The sequence below is a fragment of the Akebia trifoliata genome, chromosome 9, assembly GCF_017979445.1.
Source record: "Akebia trifoliata isolate Shusen 1 chromosome 9, ASM1797944v1, whole genome shotgun sequence".
Lineage (NCBI taxonomy): Eukaryota > Viridiplantae > Streptophyta > Magnoliopsida > Ranunculales > Lardizabalaceae > Akebia > Akebia trifoliata.
In genome coordinates this window covers 17937471-17957349 of record NC_141383.1, presented here as the reverse complement: position 1 = coordinate 17957349, position 19879 = coordinate 17937471, and the positions used below count along the sequence as shown (strand labels likewise).

The following is a 19879-nucleotide window of genomic DNA, read 5'->3' as shown; positions in this document are numbered from 1 at the left end:
GATCCTATTTCCCCTTGTCTTTTTACTATAGTTATGAAAGCATTTTCTTGTCTTCTTGAAGAGAGAATTAGGAAAAAATTGATTTTTGTACCTAGTAGGAATAATCTTTATCTTATTTCTCATCTTATGTTTGCTGATGATATTGTTGTTTTTTCTAAAGATAATATTCAGTCTACAAATAATATCAAAGTTCTCCTTGATGATTTCTTTGATATCTCTGGTTTTCAAACCAATGTTGAGAAGAGTAATTTATTATTTAGCAAAGCTTGTTCGAATAAAAATCTCATGCTTTAAGCCTTGTCATTTAGAGAAGGTAATCAATCTCTCAATTCGTTATCTTGGACTTCCTTTGTTTTCATCTCGGTTGACTTTATCCATGTGTTATCCTTTGATTGAGAAAATCCAAAAGCGTATCGAGGTTGGAAATCAAAGTTCTTATCTTTTGCAGGGAGGATTGAACTCAATAAGTCAGTCCTATCTTCTTTTCAATTGTACTGGTCCTCTTGTTTCTCCTTGCCTATAGGGGTTATTAATAAAATTGAATCTCTACTCCATTTCTTTATACGGTCAAGGTTGAAAGCAAACAAGATTATATTTTCCATCTAGTATAATTCATTCAACTAAATTATTTCAGTTAATTCATTGTGATATTTGGGGTAGTTTTTCTCAATCTTCTTTATCTGGGACTCATTATTTTCTCACCATTATAAACGATTTTTCTCGATGTACTTGACTTTATCTCACGCGTTTTAAATATGAAACTAAACAACTTCAAAAAAAACAAAAAAAAATAACATGATTCAAACTCAGTACCATTGCCATCTTAAAGAACTTCATTCGGTTAATGAAATTCAATTCCTTCCCAATGATTCTCACCAATACAAAAGATTCGTTCCAACAACAATACTGAATTTCTGTCAAATGACAAGCAAACCTTTTTTTTTTAAACATGGTATTATACATCAACGAAATTGTATTGCCACATCCGAACAACATAGTGTGGTCAAATATAAACATCGTCACCTTCTTAATGTTGTGCGTATTTTATGTTTTCAATCACATTTGCCTTTGGGGGGAATGCGGTCTTACAGCCGTTTATCTTATTAATAAAATCCCCACCCTAATTTTGTCTGACAAATCTCCACATGAAGTTTTATTCCAATCAAAACCAAACTATTCTAATATTAGAGTTTTTGGTTGCTTATGATTTGCACACAATCATGATGTCAAACACAAATTCAACCAACGTGTGAAACTTGGAATATTTATTGGCTATCCTTATGCCCAGAAAGGGTATCGTGTTTATGACATTGCTACTAAATCTATTCATACTTCATGAAATGTAGTCTTCTGTGAAACTATATTTCATTTTCTTGATGTCCATCTCATTCCTAGATCTCAATCAGTGTTGCCTCTTCCTATAGTCGATGCCTCTCAATTTGACTATTCACCACATCAATCGCTATCGGTCTTACTATCTCAATTGGATGTCCCACCAACCTCACTCCCTATTATTACCTCTTGACTAACCCGAGAGTGTCATCCACCAACATATCTCAAGGATTATAGTTGCTCTGCCTTACATCATTACATTACCAATACTTTATGCTCTTCTCCAAAGACAGGTACTCCATACCCTTTACATCATTATATCTCTTATGATAAATTCTCTATTTCTCATAAAGCATTTCTTGTAACCATTTCATCTACAGTTGAACCAAAAACATTTTGACAAGCCATGAAATTTTCTCATTGGCACAATGCCATGGTTGTTAAAATAACTGCATTGGAATAGAATGACACTTGGACTCTTACCAAGCTTCCCCCTAACAAAAAGCCAATTAGATGCAAATGGGTATACAAGGTGAAGTATAATTTTGATGGTACAATTGAATGATACAAAGCTCGTCTAGTGGCCAAAGACTTCACTCAAATAGAGGGTCTTGACTATCATGAAACATTTGTGCCAGTGGCTAAACTCGTTACTATCCACGTTTTTCTATCTGTTGTCTCTATTAAAAATTGGTTCATCAACCATCTTGACGTGCACAATGCTTTCCTACATGGGGATCTCCATGAAGAGGTATATATGACTATCCCTCCAGGTTTTTCACATCAAGGGAATGATCAAGTATGTAAGCTCAAAAAAATTTATGTGGGTTGAAACAGGCACTACGAAATTGGTTTGCAAAGTTCTCTACAACTCTTCTTGAAGCTGGTTTTCTCAATCAAAAGCCGACTACTCCCTCTTTACGAAAATAAATGGACTTTCATCTACTTTTGTCTTGGTTTATGCCGATGATATCAATATTACTAGCAATGACAACAATATAATTCAATCTTTCAAGAAGTTCTTGGAAAGCAAATTTAATATCAAAGACATTGGACGACTAAAATATTTCCTTGGTATTGAAGCCGTTCACTCTCAAAAAGGTATTTTTGGTGCCAACACAAATATACCTTAGATATTTTCCAAGAAATGGGCATGCTTGGTGCATGGGTTTCTTCATTTCCAATGGAATAACATCTTCATCTCACTCCCTTCAATGGAGAGTTACTATATGATCCATCACAATATCGACAATTAGTAGAGCATTTGATTTATTTAAGCATCACCTGCCCTGATATCATCTTTTTTGTTCACACTTTGAGCCAGTTCATGCATTTACCTCATACTTGTCACATGAACGTTGCATTCAAACTACTCAGCTACCTTAAGAGTTTTCTTGACAAAGGCTTTCTTTCATCCTCAAGTAATCTACATCTTCAAGGGTTTTGTGATTTTGATTGCGCAAGTTTTCCTCCTACTCGACGCTCCACGATAGAGTTTTGTACTATACTTGACTCTAATCCAATCTCATGGAAAAGTAAAAAAGCAATCTACCGTTGCTCGATCACCTGTTGAGGCTAAATATTGAGCTCTTGTCACACTCACGTGTGAACTTCAATGGCTAAAGTATCTTCTTAATGATCTCGATATTGCTCATCCAGAATCTATCTCATTATTATGCGATAATCAAGTTGCTCTTCATAGTGCTAATAATTCAATATTTCATGAACAGACCAAACATATTGAGCTTGATTACCCTTTTGTTCGCGAAAAGATTCAATCTAAGTTACTTTCACCAATGTACATTATTACATCTTAACAAATTGATGATGTCTTCACCAAACCATTGGGCAAAGAACCATTTCATCATTTAATAAGGAAGTTGGGTGTTGTAGATCTCCACACTCCAACTTGAGGGAGACTATTAAAATCTTAAGAGTACTATATTATTGTAACACTAAAGCATGCGATCATCATCTCAACTAATTACATGAGAATACATCTTTATTGTTAAAGTCTTGCATTCTCATTCGACGTGTACAACCACATTTCCTTTATTCATGGGATTTTATCTTTGTAAATATTTGTAACTATTGTTCTAGATGTAGAAAGAATTCTCATGGCTTCTCTAGACTTAAATTTAATACGTACACTATTAGTTTTAGGTGATGTTTGTTTGCGCTATTTTTCAGCGCTTATTGCTGAAAAAAATTAAATTCAGCACTTTTGTCAAAATAGCGCGTTTGTTTACTCTATATTTTCAGCGCTTATTGCTGAAAATAAGTGAAAAAAATTCAGCACTATTTTGATGCTGAAAAAAAGTGTTGAAGCGGTAAGCACTTCGCTTTTTTCAACACGGACAAGCATGCCCTTTGTTTTTTTGAACATGGATAAGTATGCCCTTATTCTTAAAAGGATGTTACCTCTTATATCCCATGGATAAGTATATAAACACCCCACAAATTAATAAACCCACACCATAGCTAAATTATTTTGTCTTATATGGGTTAAAAGTTTTGGAATGAGTTGATTTTTGGTGAGGATGATCTCTACAATGAGGAGATCATCCTCATAAAAAATCAGCATATCTTGAAACTTCTAACCCCATCAAAACAAGTTCAAGAACCATAAATTGTCCATTTTTTTTTTTTTTTGAAAACTATTTTTGACGAGTTAGAAGTTTCAAAATAGACTGATTTTTGGTGAGGGTGATCTCTAGATCATATAGGCCATCCTCACTAAAAATTTGCTCGTTCCAAAAACTTTAACCTATATAAAACAAAACAAAAAATGGCTATAGTGTGTGTTGCCCTTATTAATTCATAGGGTGCTTTTATAATTACACATCCTTCATTTCCATAGAAAATTATTCATCCAAAATTAAGTTCTTTTAAAGTTGATTTCAAATTTTGGTGACTTGTATGACATTATTATTTTTAATTTGAAATTTGTGGGCTTTTATAAATAGAAAGTATTATTTATAAATTGAAGATTTGAGTATTATTTATTATTTAAAAATAAATTGTATTTTAATTTTATAAGAAATAATATATTTTATTGTGTTTGATAATAAATAAGCATTTGAAACATGTAAACAATGTATAATATGATTGTAAGGGTAACAAAGACAATATACCAGTTTCAGCAATGTGTAACAAACATGATTCAACATCTAAACAAACAACTTTTTCAGCACTTAAATTCACAGCTTATAAGTTTCAGCGTTTAATGCTATTCAGCACTTATTTTTTTCAGTTTAACAAACAGCACCTTAGTTTTGAAATCGATAATTTATCAATTTTGAAATTGAAATATTTTATGAAATAGGTAAGATTTGTTAAACTTCTTTTGGAAATTACTTAAATACTCTTCTCTACTATATGTTGTAAATTACTAGAATACCCTCTCATTAATGTTTCGTAACAGACAATCTAACATCTGTTTTATTAAATATTAAATGGTTTTTAATATTTAAAACAACTAAAAAATATCAATATTTTCTTCTCAAGTCAAATAACTCCAATGAGTTTTGAACTCAACTCGATGCATTTTATACTAAAATGTTACCTGTATATATTATTTGAGAAATTGATAATACCACAAAAAAAAACATTGAAATTGATCCTTTTTTTAAAAGTGAAGGCAAAAAAAATATATATATATATTAGAAATTACAAATCAATTAAAAAGGGAAAATGGACCCAAATAAAACCCAGGTTTTAAAATTCCCAGAAATAAAATTAAACCAACATAAGTTTGAATTCCAACCTAAATTCAAAGCACCTACAGAGAAACTAAAAAAATGGAAAGAAAAAATAAAATCAAAGACGAATTTTTTTTATTTTTTTATTTTATTTTATTGCATCAGATAAATTATAGGGTGATATCTAAGCCAAATACGAATTATTTTCTATGGTTTTCAATCTCCTGAATGAATCTTTCCATTGGTTTCTTAGTGACACCTCTATGATGGGGAAAAATATTGTGAACATAATAGACATGGATTTAGGATTTGATCTTGAATAAACAATATAATAATCAAATCGAAAAAATAATAATTGTAAAATACCTAGATTCGCTTTTTCGATTATCCACGAAGAATATGTTAATCTTGATCTGCGAAGAATATGTGCACTACCCAACTCTACCTACACCTTTGATGATGTGAACCTTTGTCTCAATGATAGAACAATCTGCGTGCGTAGAGAGGGAGGGACGACCACCTATTTATAAAAGAGGATACTAGATTTTCTACTCATCGTAGAATTCTAGTATTAGGTGAATACTACTTAAATTTTAATAGGATGTTCATTAACACATCATATTTGATGTTGATAACCAATGCTAGACCACTAGCATGGTTTCCAATTTTATCCTTAATATTTTGAACAAATTACAATCCAGTATTTATATAAAATTTGTATATGTGAAAAGGCCACAAAATAATTTTGATAATGAAAATAAATAATAATAAATAATAAATAATAATTCCAACACTCTAAGGTATGTTTGATTGCAAGAAATTTGAAATATATTGAAAAATGGTCTTGGAAAAATGTGAAGTGTGGAAATGTAAATCCATAAAAGGGTAACTTAGGGATTTCTAAATTAAAATGAATAGTATTCTGTTTTGGTAATTTTTACTGTGCTGATTTGGTAATTCTCTGTATTAAACATTTAAATTATACACTACAATTATTGTTAATAAAAAAAAAATACTAAAAACCAATTTGGGATTTTGGGCTGTGTTCTTTAGCATAGAAGGTGGAAAAAGAAAAAATTACTTACAGTAACAGATATGAATATATTGGAGGAAAAATTTGCTTTTGTTTTCAAATCTGTTGTAAAAGCAAAAGAGAGCAAACATTTGATGGCAACAAAAGAAATGCACTTAGAGAATTCTCTTGAGAGCAAAATAGAAGATTCTTACTTGCTTGAGAAACAGATTTGGTTGCAAGATGATTAAGAATATCTAGCAGATAGAGATGAAAATAGAGGAAAAAGATAGAGGAGCATTCCATTCTTAGAGCACTTTGTTGAGTTTAATCCCACGTCAAACACAAATTGCCTTGTCTCCCTCCTTATAAGCTCCCGGGCCTTTTCACTCATTGCCAATTGGTTTTGAGTTGGACTCCCAAATTTATGAAGGTATCTACTTCGGCCAAGCTTAGCCCACACGTGTGGAGACACGCAGTTCAAATCTCCATGTGCTTTGGCTAAGTCTGGCCCACACATGCGGGGGCGTGTTGAGTTTAATCTCAGAGCGGACACAAATTGCTTTGTCTCCCTCCCTATAAGCTCCTAGGCCTCTCCACTCATTGCTAATTGATTTTGAGTTGAACCCCCAAATTTATCACATTTAAAAGAGTTATGTTTCAAAATTTATGACCATTTAAATCAAATATAAATATAAATGTAACAAATGCAGGAGTGCTAGGAATTGGGAGGAGACTAAGAAAGAACAAGAGGTCTTTTGGGGTTTGAACGAACTGTGAACACAACCGTTTTACCCTATTAATAAATGAGAACTTCTAGGGGCACACCAATTTTTTTTTACTTTCAACATATCAATACTTTTAATTTTGATAATGGTTGAATTTCTATTTCATGAGCTGAAATGACAAAAGTCCGAGTTCAGTATATTGTTCATTTCAATTTCCAAAACATACATTTGTCATTTTTATAATCTACAAACTCATGAATTCATCAATTTTAGTATCTACTAATTCATAGATAGAACAACGAATTCATTCAAAATGTATGTTTTGAGAATTAAAATGAACAGTGTATCAAAACCAGAATTTGGACATAAGTCAGTTTACTTTTTGATGCGTCATAAGTAAAAGTTGGTGTGTTAATAGAATCTCTCATTTCAAAAGTTATACTTTCAACCTCATCTTTAATCCATCATTTTAAACCACAGCATAATCCCTTTCAGAACACTTTAAAATTTTATCTTAAAAAAATATTATATATTACTTTAAAAATCCAATCTTAATTTTTTTTTTAATAATTAAATTAGATTAATTTTAAGATTCCGAACAAGAATTAAAAAAAATTTACCTAAGAGATTGGAAATGAATGTTATTAAGGTCATTTTGCACAATGTCTATTAGATAAAATCAAGGTCATGAAGGCACGTTTGAGATAACATTGACTTAGGTCTTCTTTCGTAGACTAAAGAGAAATGATCTAAAAACCCATTTTTAAGCCTCTAACATAATAACAATAATAAAATTAAATTAAATAAAAAAAAACTTAAAATTTTCTCCACAAAGCCACTCACCTTCAATCACTTCAACTTCACCGGTCAACTCTAGTTTGCACCCCCAATAAGAAAATCTTGGCTCCACCCCTGAGTCGCGTTGTCTTAGACCTTCGATAGGTGGTTCTGGTACTTTTTAACGTGCTAATTTTCTAAAAATAATCAAATTAAGATGATATATAAACATCTAATTAATTACAATTCATTTTTACTAATGCACAAATTATTCGTAAATAGTCGAATTTTACCATTAATTGAAATAACTCAACCAAAGTCTTGCAATTTTATATCTAAAATTTGATTATTTTAGTCGAAATTTACTATTCACCAAAATATCTCGTGATTCCACTAAATATATACCAAAAAAAATATATCGGTTAAATTTCGTGTCGTGCCATATGAAAATGAAAATATTTCTGTATATTTCATGCACATATATCAAAATAAAATATTATGCAGAGCCCAACCCAAACACCAAGACAATTAGGTTGTGAGTTTGATAACCAGTATGAGTGATAATTCCTCGGGGCCACCCACAAGAGCACACCCTCACTTACCCGGTGCTTGTGATGTGCAGGCGTTGCACGTGCCCGGGGGATGGTGGATGGGACCCACACGCCTTGGCCCAGCCTCTGGCTCTGACTATTCCGGTCCCACTAGTCGGATGTAAGTTCAAATACCCCCATCGTAAAAAAAAAAAACCAAAACAAAACAAAACAAAACAAAAAAGACACCAAGACAATAAAATTGAAATAAGGATTTCAATTTCCACTGACAACGTTCAAGATCGACTTACATTCATTATGTAGCAGCTAACAATTACAACAGAAGATCAATGACACTTCAACTTGAAAGAGCTTAGTCTCTTATTTTATTTTAATTTTTTTCCTTCTTTTTATCAACTAACGCTACCTGTCATAAAATTTACATGGTAAGGATACAGAAACTAGAAGGAATAAATTCCGTGTAAAAAATCGTCACATACTTAGAGTTTTATTGATGTTTGAGGAGAGGGTGAAGAACGGAAAATTTCCTGACCAAGCTCATTTATCTTGTTGAGCAGCAATGTCTCCTCAGTCTCAAGTTGAACCAAGTATTCCTCCTGCACATCTTGAAGGCCCTCTATCTCATTCAAAGCCTCTGATAGTCCTTCAAGGTCCTCATCATCAATTAAAGGTTTGAAACTTCGACGTAATTTGTCTCATCTGTTCATTCTCATATATATATAAAGAAAACTTATTACGTAGAAATCATACAAGCATCTCCATGACAGATACACAAAGATGAACTAATAAAGAGAGCTTCTATTGCCACACTAACTTTTGCTAATGCCACCCTAAATGTGAGATACTTCTCTGGTGATTTACATAAGAATTGGGGTGGTGTTAGCAAAAGTTGGTGTGGTAATAGAATCTCTCCTTAATCAATCAAGGTAGGTTGGAAATTTTCCAAAGCCAAAAAAATAAATAAAAATTGTTCAGTGTGTCATCTTACCTGACCAGACATTTGATGGGCCTTACTTAAGGACGACATATTGGAATCCAAACTAGGCTTCTTTTGTAATTCTGGAATTTTTCTTGTTACTTGTATGTGGATCTCTCCCTTCTTCACTCCTTGGAGAGGTATCCACTTTTCCGCCATTTGGTTCGGAGCTAATCCTTGATATTCTACAATGCAATGACCTATACTTGATGTTGGCAGTACAGCATTGTGGTCCATCACATTCAACGATAAGGAGCTACCATCGTCGGGAAACTCTAAGATTTGGTTCCATTGAGGATGCAGAGTCCTATACATAACCTGCATTGCACGACAGAGCAACTATGGTAAAATACAACGGAAGAATAAGGAAGAGAGATTCTATTACCACACAATTTTTGCTAATGCCACCCCAATTCATATGTAAATCACCAAATAATTAACACGCCTCTTGGGATGCAATTAGTAAAAGTTGGTGTGGCAATAGAAGCTATCACAAGGAAATGCATCATGAAAAAATTATGGATATTGAACTTCATAACCTGCATGGAATGGCATTTCATATAGAGATTATGGTAAAGTTATCAACATATTCAGTCCTATTTTTCCTTATGCAAGCTTTCAAATGAAATTCAAGGGCCTCTTCTTTGAGGAATTTATCGGTAGGTGGGATGGTTGTTGGATATTTTCGTTTTTAGGCAGGTCTCCTCACTGACTTCTTGCATGCATCTCTCTCTTTTTGTTCTTATGACATCTAACACTCCAACAAAATATATTTTTGAAAGTAAAATTCATTTGAAGAAGGAAAGGCATCAAGAAAAACAAAAAAGAATAATAATATAGGTATTGCACTTCTAATGTATATTATAGTTATAAGATACAGGACAGAAACATCAACAATAACCTGGCTACCCTGCATTTGACCACATTAGCAACCATTATAGGAAAAAACAAAAGGATATGATGGAGAAAAAGAAATTACAACATATCTTGACTATTATATAATGAGAGAAGGTGTTGGACAACAAAGTTTGAGTGGCCATAAATGCCCCCACTTTTATATTTAAATTTAATATAACCAGAGTTATTTGAGTAAAAAAAACAAGAAAATTGCAACTTAGGATAGTATAATCACGTTTCTTAGTTTTCAAAATTACAAAAGTATCTTCTTTTTACTATGTAATCTTTTAAAACCCTTTAGTCAATTTTTTTAAATTACTAGGGCTTAAAACGGGTCATGTCCGGGCCAGATATGTGTCTTATCCATATCCGGATTTTTAATTCGGGTCCAAATCAAGATCCGACCGAATTAATTGATTCGGGTCAATCGGATCAGCTAATTTCAAACCACTTCAAAGTAACTTATTAAAAATTGTGACTTGATCTCAAGACCTCTCCCCTTTGAAGAGAAACTTTGACCACTACACCTGATACTCATTTGTTGATGAATGATAGACTAAAAAATATAAAAATATAACATACAACACACAAAATAATATATCATTTGGGATGGATCCGTATCCAACTCGGGTCAAGGGACATCAACCCATATCCGACCCATATTTTAATTCAGATATAGTTGAAGGAACCGAACCCGCTAAAATCGGATTCAGATCACTCAGATTTTGGATAAAATCCGACCCCTTTGATACATGTGTGTTTGCACATCACACCTTCTAGTAGTTCTAATAAAACTATGAAGCTAAATGCACAAAATATTAAAAGAAATTTATCGATAAGCCTATTTTTTATTGTTGGAAACAATTTGAGGATAAATCTCATGGGAACAAAAATGAAACATTGACTAGAAAATGCAATAAACAAAGATGTACGAACTACGAATGATGCAATGACCACCCAAATCTAAAGGAATAGGAACAAAAAATTTAAAATTAATAATAGTTCTCTCTAACCTTGGTTCTTTTCTTCATGTTTCCATATTGCACCCTCACATAAGGATCACTTGTTCCCCTCAAATCGGCAGCAATAAGGTCTTTTGCCTCGATTAGAACTAGTTCAATCCAACCACACCCCAATCCCCCATTTGCACCCTGCATAGATTTTAATTCATAAACTTGGCACGAAAGTAAGAAACTTTAAGCTTTCATCCATATATAAAAATTAACCGTTGAGATGAAAATATGAAACAAACATACCCACTAGAAGAAAATGAAAAAAAAACACACACACAAAAATTAAAAATTAAAGAGAACTCTAAATAGAGGACCATTGACAACCTCCACAAATAACATCTACAAAATTAATTTCTACCAACTAACAGCGAACAGTTCTCTTTGTATAATCCTTTAAAGTGTTGGTTTTATTTATATTAACTTTTATAACTAAGTTCATGGTTGTCTAAAAAGCATACCCTTGATCCTTCATAATCATCATTCTTCACTGCTTCGAGTTGAAGCCTTATTTCTCCTGTATTAACTTTTTCAAGAGGAACCCAGATATCCCTAATTGAGCCTTCTACAAGTCCTTCCAAATTTACTCTTGCACTTCCAATGCTGTCATCTGAAAAGGTGTCTTGACCAAAACACTTTATCTTAAGATATTCACCACCTCCAATCTCATCAAATTCAAACTTCTGATTCCACGCTGGATTCAAGACATGTGAGATCGTGCTTGTTCTATAGAGGGCCTGAAAACATTTCCAATAACATCAGTTATATAACTTTAGGAAAAAAAAAAAGGTTACATCTCCATGAACAATCTTTCAGGATTTTTATTTGCATACATGTTAAGATGTGCAAACACACATGTATCAAGATGGGCTTATCTGTAATTTAAAACATTGATTAGAGGGTTTTTGAATATTACATAGTAAAAACAAGAAAAGATATTTTTGTAATTTTGAAAACTAACCAAAGGGATTCTAAGGTCATGGGCTGCAGTTTTCTTGGTTTTTGACCAAAATGACCCTGATTATATTATGTTTAAATGTAAAGGTGGGGGCATTTGTGGTAGGATCCAAAATTTGGTGTCGAACCACTTTTACTCCACCTTCTCTCATTATAATAGTAGAGATATAAACCAAAAGTATCTGCAGTAGGTCGAATTGACAAACAAAAAAGAAATTAATTGTCAGAGGAGGAGATAAACCTTCCCATATTGTAGCTTTATATATGGGCTGCATTTTCCAAACTTATCTTTCCCCATCAGCTCCTTCCCTTCCAAAACAGTTATCTTGAGTTTCCTTCCGGTTCTTGGCTGAACATTTGATGAACCTCGTCGAGATTGATGAAATCCAAAAAGGGAAGAGTCGTTCAAGGTACTTGAACCATCAGAGAAATGCCATTCTCTCAACACAAGTCTCAAATTTATCTGTAAATTAGAAGATGGAAAAAATATATCCTTAAAGCCGTAGAAATATCTCAAGAAGTAGAAATATTCCATAACAAATTTCAAGTCTTACTATTCTAAAGAACGTAAAAATGGAGAAAAAAAATAAAAAATTCAATTGCCAGCAGAGGCAAGTAACATAAATATTCTAAGTAAATGGATTGGAAAGTTAGTTGTATTTCAAAAATTCACTAGGTATGAAAGTGACAAATGAATTAGGCTTCATTTTACATGGCGATTTCTCTAAAAAAATAAAAAAACAAAAAACTAAACCCAGAAAATGTTTGTGCCGAACGATGTATGTTGTATTTCCTAAAAAACAATTTGGTGTCTAAGAATTGTATTAATTTCTGAGGCTGTGATTTTTAGCATACATCCATATTGATATTGTCTGAACTAATGAACCTTATGGCATTTACATGTATAGGGAATTATCGTACTCATACCCCTTGTGGTCAAATTTAGATCTAGAAATTTAATGTATCTTTTGGTTATTCAGGTTAGATTACCTTATATATAAATTACTCAAGTATAACTCCTTCAACACACTTAAGATTTTCTTAGAAAATCTGTACAACTAATGCAAATAATCTCTTTCAGGAGGTTGATACTAATAATTGTGACATTATTGACATTCATAACAGAGTAATGAAGGGCTTAGCAGTTAGACAACCCAGCCTATGAAGCTCGAATACTAATTTTAGTTTTGGATACTACGGCATAATACACATTAAAGGAACTTTTGTATCCTGTTTCATAATATGTTTAAGTTTCAAGTCTGTGATAATGATATGTATGGACAAATTCTTCGGACATGTTTGACAGTAGACCAATGCATCATCAAGTGTTAAAAAGCTAAATAGGGTAATATTTGGATCTGAACATTAAGTAGTCCAAGAATGACATGAATGTAATGAACTACGCAAAATTAATCAATACATCAGTTCTTGATAAGCAATTCTTTCATCCACTATTTGATCTTTTTTTGTTGATAGGTGAGCTGCACTTGAATCCAAGATCTCAAAGTTGCTTTGCAATGTATCAAACCAACTGAGCCATGAGTCTAAGCCAATCCACTATTTGATCTTGTATTTTTGAGTAGGCAGAATACGTCATATAGTTCTCACCTATTGTTAGATAAGATGTACAAAAGAATCTTTATTCTTTTCGTTTCTTTCTCATTTTCAATCGGTAAGAGGATCGGAGAGTATTTAATGAAGACAGGTTCAACCACGTTTGTGACGTCAAGACAGACTACCAACTTTAAAGAGCTGGAAAATTTTCAAGAGAAGGCTTGTCAACAAGGAACAAGTCACAAGAATATCGAAGAATGTCAACTGCTTACAAGGCCAAAAATAAAAAGTATTGAATTGATGGGTTAAATACCAAAATCAATGTAAATTGTAATTTTACATCTTTTTCTCCATATTTCATGACTCCTAGGTAATTGGTTTCTTAAGCAAAATTTTGACATTTTGTACGTAAATCCTAAACTTTCCATAACTAATTCCAACTTCAAGAAAAACATCAATCCTGTTGGAATTTCAATAAAAAGAATTTTGATCTAATAACAATCATATACTGTTCAAGAAGAAGAGTGAAGGAGAAGGGAGCATTACAACTATGCAAAGTAATGAGTATGACAGATAAATTGAAGATTCTACCTCCCCTGAATTCATTCCCTCAAATGGCACAACGAATTCAACTTCTTGTCCAAGAGACTCTACCCGTTTGGCTAGTACACTTGATCCGGGTCCCACTGCCCAATAAATGGTGGAGTCATCCGCAACATATTTTACCTGTTAAAGTCCACAAGAACTATTACAATCAATGACAAAAAAAATTATCTTCCATACAGAACCTAAATTACCCAGTAATGAGCCATAACCTTTAATTCACAACTAGCTACATAGTCATGCTTCACACTGTTTGGAACAAACTCATAAAGATGAAATCTTAGAATCTCGCTGTCTTCATGAAAGACCATATTAAAAGTCACATCCCATCTAGGGTCTGAACCCGGACTCGCATTTGTTTTCCTCGTTAGTTGCCCAAGTTCAACTTCAACAAATGCTTGCGAAAATCCAACATTCGGGCTCCCTTCTAAAGTACCATTTCTTATAGAGCTATTTTGCCTTCCAGAATTGGATCCTTTCATGACACCCTTCACTAGTGAACTTGCTGAGATGACTGTTACAGAAATTATGCCTCCAACAGCCTTTTTATTTAAATCTATTGGCGGTAAAGAGAAACATCGGCGGCGGGGCTCAACCATTGCCTTAACTAAGGTATCAGTCAAAAGCTTCACCTGAGCAAGAAATAAAACAAATTCAAGGTAAAAATTACAGAAGATGAGCGGAATCTTTTAGTAATCTATTTTTTAAGATAACTTCTATTGCCACACCAACTTTTGCTAACACCACCCCAAATGTGTGCTAATTCTTTGGTGATTTACATATCAATTGGGGTGGCATTAGCAAAAGTTGGTGTGGCAATAGAAGCTCTCTTTTTTTTTAAGGTTTTGAAAAATAATATGACAGAGGTACAGAATACCTTGATAATTGTAGGGTGATTTCATAAAATTGAGAAACTAGTAGAGAAACGTACCAGCCAAGATGAAACACCTGGAACTTCTGTTGCAGGAAGTGATTGGCTCCCACTGCCAAAGGCAATACCTAACCTCACATCAGGAATTGATTCAAACGAATACAAAACAGCTTGTCCATCGAGAATCGGTATTAAGAAAAGCTGTGTAACATTGTATATTGGAAGAATATATGTTAGAAAGATATCATGTATCCCAAGAACCCTTGTATGCTTTTAGCTAAAACATAACAATCAGCAATTCAGAATCATTTCAGGACCATAACCAAATAAATTCTGAGAGAGCAACTCAGATCAAATGTGACATGAGAAGATACCATAAGTAAATTTGAAAATGCCACTATGTAACAGAAGATAGATTACATGTCTAACATGTCAATATCAAAACAAAAGAAAATGGAGTATACTTGTTACATAGATCAGTATAAGAATGAGTATGCTTGTTACTTGGACTACAATCCTTTTGTAAATTCCATTGAGAAGCCACAATTACAATCACTGGAAAATGAAAGATGTTCTCAAAAGTACGTATTACTTCATTCAACTATGGATATAAGAGGGTGGTCACAAGACTTAAGTGGGGTATGAAACAACCTGAGAGTAGAGGAAAATACATACTCAACACTCCCCCTTCAACCATAAGGGTGGAAAGAATCGAACCCATGACCTATACGAACCTATCACTCTAATACCATGTTAACCAACCAACTACTCCAAAAGACCGATCTGTTGGAGAGGGGGAGAACTATGAATATAAGAGGGCCACGAGAGTATGACACACCCAAGAGTGGAGGAAAATATGTACTCAACACTTTTCTCCTATATTTTTTCGCTTTCTTCTAATGTCCTTTCTAGTTCGTAATTATTCACAAGAACGCTCCCATTGCCACCTTGTCTAGTACCCAGTGAAATCATCCACATTCAAGACCTCTTATCTGGTGAAGACACTAAAAAGCTATTTCGAAAGTGTAACAGAAGAAAAACTAGACTGACTGAAGCGCCTAATAATACAGCTCCATGGGCCATGCTAAAGAAAACAATGTGAATGTAACATTCACCAAGAATATGAATGCCACAAGAATAGATACCAAATTTGATAAATAAGATTTGGGTTTGGAAAAGGAAATCATATGTTCACAAATGATCACAACCATGTAAATGCACAATCTAACGGTTGGGATTTATCTTAGAGATATTCAATCTATTTTCGAGAGATGTATTCTATTCTAACCATTGGATTTTTCATTTACACAATTGGGATCATGTGTGAGCATATGAGCTCCTTCTCCATGAGTCTTCGGATCCAAACCCATAAGATTTTATAGTAAAATAACTTAAATAAAAGTTTTCTTATGATCTTAACTGTGAAGTATCAAATCAAACTGACAAATATGTTTAAGCTTCATCAGAAATAGATCCACATAAAAATAAAAAAGCAATACAATCTAGAGGAGAGAAAAGGGCTACTTTACATACATCTCCTTTAATGTGCATGCTATTGATAAAAATCCGAGCAGTTCCAAGTAATGGCTTTGCCAACTTAGCGAGCAACATAATATTAATGTCATTTGTGTCCCACTCAAATCCCATACGCAAGATTAGCTGTTAGCATAAACAAAGTAATGGTTACAAACAAAATCAAGATAGATGAAAATTCATGATTATAAGAATTCGTGATCTAGTAAAAAAAATTGCAGTGCTAGAAGGAACTGAATTACCCAATAGCATTATATCATGTTAGGCCATGTTAAAAATTAACACATTGGCATTCAACCCTAAATCAGATCATGTTTTTGGAGTAATTAACAGCGGGAACGAACAATATACATGCATTATACTTATAAATAAAAATGAACAATAAACACATAGTTAAAAATTTTGAATGCTGCTCTTATATATTTTTTTAAGTAGTTAGGTTTGTGAAGACATTTGTAGTCCTGTATCATCCCTTCCATTCATAGTGTATTAATTGCCTCCATAGAAAAATAATTGTTTTTAATGAAGGCTTTTATAGAGATCAACGCACTTCTTTATCCCCAAATCGGTAACTGGAATGCGAGAATCTTAAAGGTGAACAAAACTTCGAAAGCAAAACCAGAAACCAAACCTGATCACCAGAAGTAAACCAACGTGTCCCTTGCAGTCCCAAGTTAGGTGGGCAAGAACCTAGTGAGAACTCCTGCAATTCGACTCTTTCCTACAATAAAACACTTTTATCAATAAAAATATTTTACTGATTTTCGATCAAGAAGGGTAATGATTACTAAAATAAAAACTCACAATAAGCCTTGGTTTTCGGTGTTTTAAGCGTTTCTGCACCAATAAAAGTCATTTAATCAGAGGAAATAATTGTTATATTATAGAAGAAATTATAAGCAATATTGTATATTCTACATAAATAGGGACTCATATTCATCTTTTGCATTGTAACACAACCAGATACATAATACTGCCAACATGACTAGATCAATAAATAAGTGAAACATTCTATATTAGATGTGAATAAGCTTGGGTAACCATGAATACTTGCAAAATTGCACCTCGTATCAACACAAATTCGCAATCAAATTAGAACTTGAAAGTCCAAAACATTAGTTGAATTTACTTCAAAACGAAATGTATGTTGGCGTGTTTGTTAAAATTGCAGTGAAGTTTCCCTTTTTTTAGTTTCTATTAGTGCAACTATATCTTTACTTATCAAAAAACAGAAACCATGAAGGACTTTTTTGGTAAGAAATTAGACAGAGCTAATGCTAGTAACACATCTCTATTATACTATGAAAGATAAAAAAGTAAAAAATAAAAATTTCAATCTACAGGAACAAGTACTGGAAGCTCACCACAACAATTGATGAAAACCTCTTTGAAAGTTTAGGATTAACGAAATTGGGCCAAACTTCCATCAAAAATTTGTTTAGCCATTCACACTGCTCTAATGGTGTCATGGGCTGTAAATTAATCAAAAACATTATAAACGATTAGTTTGTACCTCCACTTGTATAAGATCTGCAATTTAAAAAGGAAAGTACCGATGTCTTCAATATGACTTGCTTCCATCTTTTGTTCAAATCATCTACAAGAAGCTGACGTTGAAACCTTCCATACTGCAGATGAGAAGATTTAAATTCATGATTAATTCCATATTAGTTTCTAATTCCATCGTTACAAACATTTAATTTTGGAAAAAAAGAGATACAAATAGAAAACAGAAGATTAATGCCTCTTGATTGAAAAATAAATGAACATATGTAGTTTGCCCACCTATTGATCTCTCTTTTGGATGTCGAAATGTCCAAGTACCAATATAATATCACAATTGACCACCCCATAGTTTTGTTCTTAACATTTATTCCAATGTATTATCTTAACATTTAGTCTACCTACTTCTTCTTCTCTTGTCAAAAAATCGAAGCTCAAGGTTGTCGAGCGTGGTTATCACATTGTGGTTTCTTGTTTGTGACAATGGGAGTGAAAGCCGGATCATTTGTTTGGGTTTTTCTAGGGTTTGGTGTAGAGGTCTTGGTGGGTTTCTCTGGTAAGCATTAACCTCCATTGTAATCTCCTTCTTGAGTGCCGTTAAGTGCTATTTCTCTACTCTGTTTATTTCTTACACTTGCTTTGCACACACTCTTGGGATTTTGGTTGTTGGAATTAACCTATTATTTATTGGGGATATTAATTTCGATAACCGATTTTCCATGTATGGTGGGGATTTAGCCACAACAAAATCCCGATCCAAATTCAATCTTCAACAATCAAAAGAACAGTGTATCAATTTTCAAAAAATCATTCCAAAGAGGCAATAAACAGAAGAAATTTGAATCATCATGTAAACCAAAATGGAAAAATTCAGAGTACCAATGTATAAATTTCTATAACAAAGAGAGAAATGGAAAGAAATCTGAATCCAAGCAACAAGAATGAGTGTTGGATCAAAAAGACAAATACCCATCTGAATTACAACCAGAACAACCAAATTTAAACTACCCATTAACAAGAAAATTCAGTAGAAACTACAAAATTCAACCAATAAACAGATAACAACTTAAATTTCTCAAACCATAACGTCAAAATTATGGATACCCAATATTCTAAAACTAAATGAAATTTCCATAAAAAGGGAAAAATTAAATTAAAAAGAACTAAGAACAAATAACACCCAAAGTATCTAACTAGCAAAGCCAGAGTTTATTTCAGAGAGAAGAAGGACCTGAATAGTTGCCCACACCGAAACAACAAGTGGAACCCAATTTGATAAAGGCAGAACCCATCGTTCTATTGCCCAAGCAACTAAAACTAGAGGAACCAAAAGGGGAAAAAGAGGCCTATCTGCCATAACATGGTTCAAGAACTCTGTAGCCTCTTTTGTGTAAAAATCTCTCTTTCCTTTTCCCGACATCTCTCTCTCTCTCTTTCTCTCTCTCTGAGAGTACAATTCAAAGAGAATCAGTTACTTATCAGAAAAAGAATGAAGCTTAAGCTTACAGAGAATTCAGAGAGACGCCTGTCTTTTTGGAATGAAAGAAGTCAATCAGACAAAGTAAATATAGTTATAAATATGATGATATTGCCAAGCATGTTTCTTACATTACCAGGTTATGTAGAAGGGTCTCTGTTAACGTGTGCCCTAAATACAATTTGAAAATTGAATACCCTTAAAAATCTCATTTTACATAAATACCCTTAGATTCCAATTACTAAAATGTATTTATTGCACTTTAACCATTTTTAAATAATTTCTTTTGTAAATAAATTGTAATAACTAAAAATTTGATTCTTTTTTCCATATCATTTATTAAGTTCACTTGGTAGAACTAATTATTTGTTCCGCTAAATTATAGTACATGAGCAAA

At 33.0% G+C, this 19879-nt stretch overlaps 1 protein-coding gene across 1 annotated transcript; it reads right to left on the bottom strand.

The window, feature by feature from the left end:
* Positions 1-8337: 8337 nt before the first annotated feature.
* On the bottom strand, positions 8338-19554 carry LOC147394472 (uncharacterized). The gene is given in 15 exon segments (XM_086453748.1): positions 8338-8769; positions 8771-8800; positions 9090-9395; positions 10988-11125; positions 11446-11721; positions 12183-12404; positions 14087-14221; positions 14311-14730; positions 15030-15170; positions 16503-16628; positions 17134-17223; positions 17307-17339; positions 17867-17974; positions 18056-18130; positions 19237-19554. Coding segments are annotated over 15 exon segments (2478 nt in total). The 5' UTR covers positions 19426-19554; the 3' UTR covers positions 8338-8580.
* Between the last annotated feature and the right edge of the window lie 325 nt (positions 19555-19879).